The sequence below is a fragment of the Nestor notabilis genome, unplaced genomic scaffold, assembly GCF_000696875.1.
Source record: "Nestor notabilis isolate BGI_N333 unplaced genomic scaffold, ASM69687v1 scaffold5830, whole genome shotgun sequence".
In the NCBI taxonomy this organism is placed as follows: domain Eukaryota; kingdom Metazoa; phylum Chordata; class Aves; order Psittaciformes; family Psittacidae; genus Nestor; species Nestor notabilis.
Window position 1 is genome coordinate 97,502 of NW_009912397.1, and position 1,473 is coordinate 98,974.

At 52.0% G+C, this 1,473-nt stretch overlaps 1 protein-coding gene across 1 annotated transcript in view; it reads right to left on the reverse strand.

Annotated features, from left to right (window-relative positions):
* Positions 1 to 1,166, reverse strand: part of ARHGAP26 (Rho GTPase activating protein 26) — a gene marked incomplete at its 5' end in the record, with an annotated part of 93,091 nt that extends 91,925 nt beyond the window's left edge. Inside the window, 2 exons of the mRNA XM_010019316.1 lie at positions 1 to 91; positions 1,062 to 1,166. Coding sequence (XP_010017618.1) covers positions 1 to 91; positions 1,062 to 1,166 — 196 coding nt within the window. The remainder of the gene's footprint in view (positions 92 to 1,061) is intronic.
* Between the last annotated feature and the right edge of the window lie 307 nt (positions 1,167 to 1,473).

Below are 1,473 nucleotides of genomic sequence, written 5' to 3' on the forward strand. Positions count from 1 at the left end.
GGCTGATGTTTTTGTGTTCGTGGGGATTCTCCTTCATCTTCTTCATCAAAGATTCAACCTCTGACCTCGTCCCTTCAAAACGATTCCTTGTCTGCAAATGAAAACAAGAATGTCTTCTGCAGCGAGGAACCCCGGAGCTGGGCCACTACAGCACATGGGGAGCCCACTGTCAGCCATGGGACAGGTTTTCCTCCTGGCCTGGATTTAAGGTAGAAGAAAAGTACTACAACACTTCATCTTCTTCATCAAAGATTCAACCTCTGACCTCGTCCCTTCAAAACGATTCCTTGTCTGCAAATGAAAACAAGAATGTCTTCTGCAGCGAGGAACCCCGGAGCTGGGCCACTACAGCACATGGGGAGCCCACTGTCAGCCATGGGACAGGTTTTCCTCCTGGCCTGGATTTAAGGTAGAAGAAAAGTACTACAACAACTGGCAACTTGTTTGTGTTACAAGTTTTGCAAAGAAGTTGTTTCAGAAGAATGAAACCAGTCTGTGACCTTGGGAGAAAAAGAGTAATTTCATAACCAGAGAGGAAAGCAAAGGTGCAATGCCAACACAGAATCATGGAATGGTTTGGGTTGGAAAGGACCTTAAAGCTCAGCCAGTTCCAATCCCCTGCCATGGGCAGGGAAACATGCCAAAGCCCTGAACACACGTCCAACATGCAGGCACCAACCATGCACTGGCCATGGCTCCAGTCCACAGCCTGGAGACTGGGATGGCAAAAAGTGCTGCACTTCCCAGAAGGAACAGCGCTTTGAAACACCTGCAGAACAGTCTGAAACACTCACTAAAATCACAGGGCATGATGCCTGCCCACTGCTAGCTCCCAGGGAGGCTGGGCCTCGTGTGTGCAGTGCTGTAGGGAATGAGGCTGTGAGTACATGTAGTGTTATGTACAAAAAAGGAGCTCGCTTTCAACAACATGGTCAAAGCCTTTCCTGGCAGCAAACAGGAAAAAGGAGAGTAAACTCTTTAGTAAACATTATGGAAATCTGTGCAGGATAGTCCGAGCACTGGGCACATGGTGCAGCGGCACCGGCACGGGGCACACTCACGTTCTGGATGCTGATGGTCAGCTCTGTCTTGAAGTCACTGAAGTCCTTTGCAAGCTCATAGCCATGGTGATAGAAGGTGAAGAGCCCCTGCAGAAAGGCCAGCAGCTGCGTTGGGGTAAAACAGATCGAGACGGTCAGTACAGACCCAGAGCTGCTTTCAGAGCCCCCGCTGCCAAGGGCAGTGTCCCTGCAGCTCCCAAGGCAGAGGGTCCTGCTGGCAGTCCCAAGGAGGATGCCCTGTTCCTCGTTTCACTTCCAAAACCTCCTCTGAGCAGACCCCAAAGCTGAGGTTGTGCTTCCTTCTCCCAAAGGCACGGCAAGCCCCAGCGCCAGGACCCTTCCCCACCGCTGCCTCCTCTCCCTGTATCACCCAGCCCCGGGGTCGCTGACAGCAGGGCTGGGAGGTGTTACG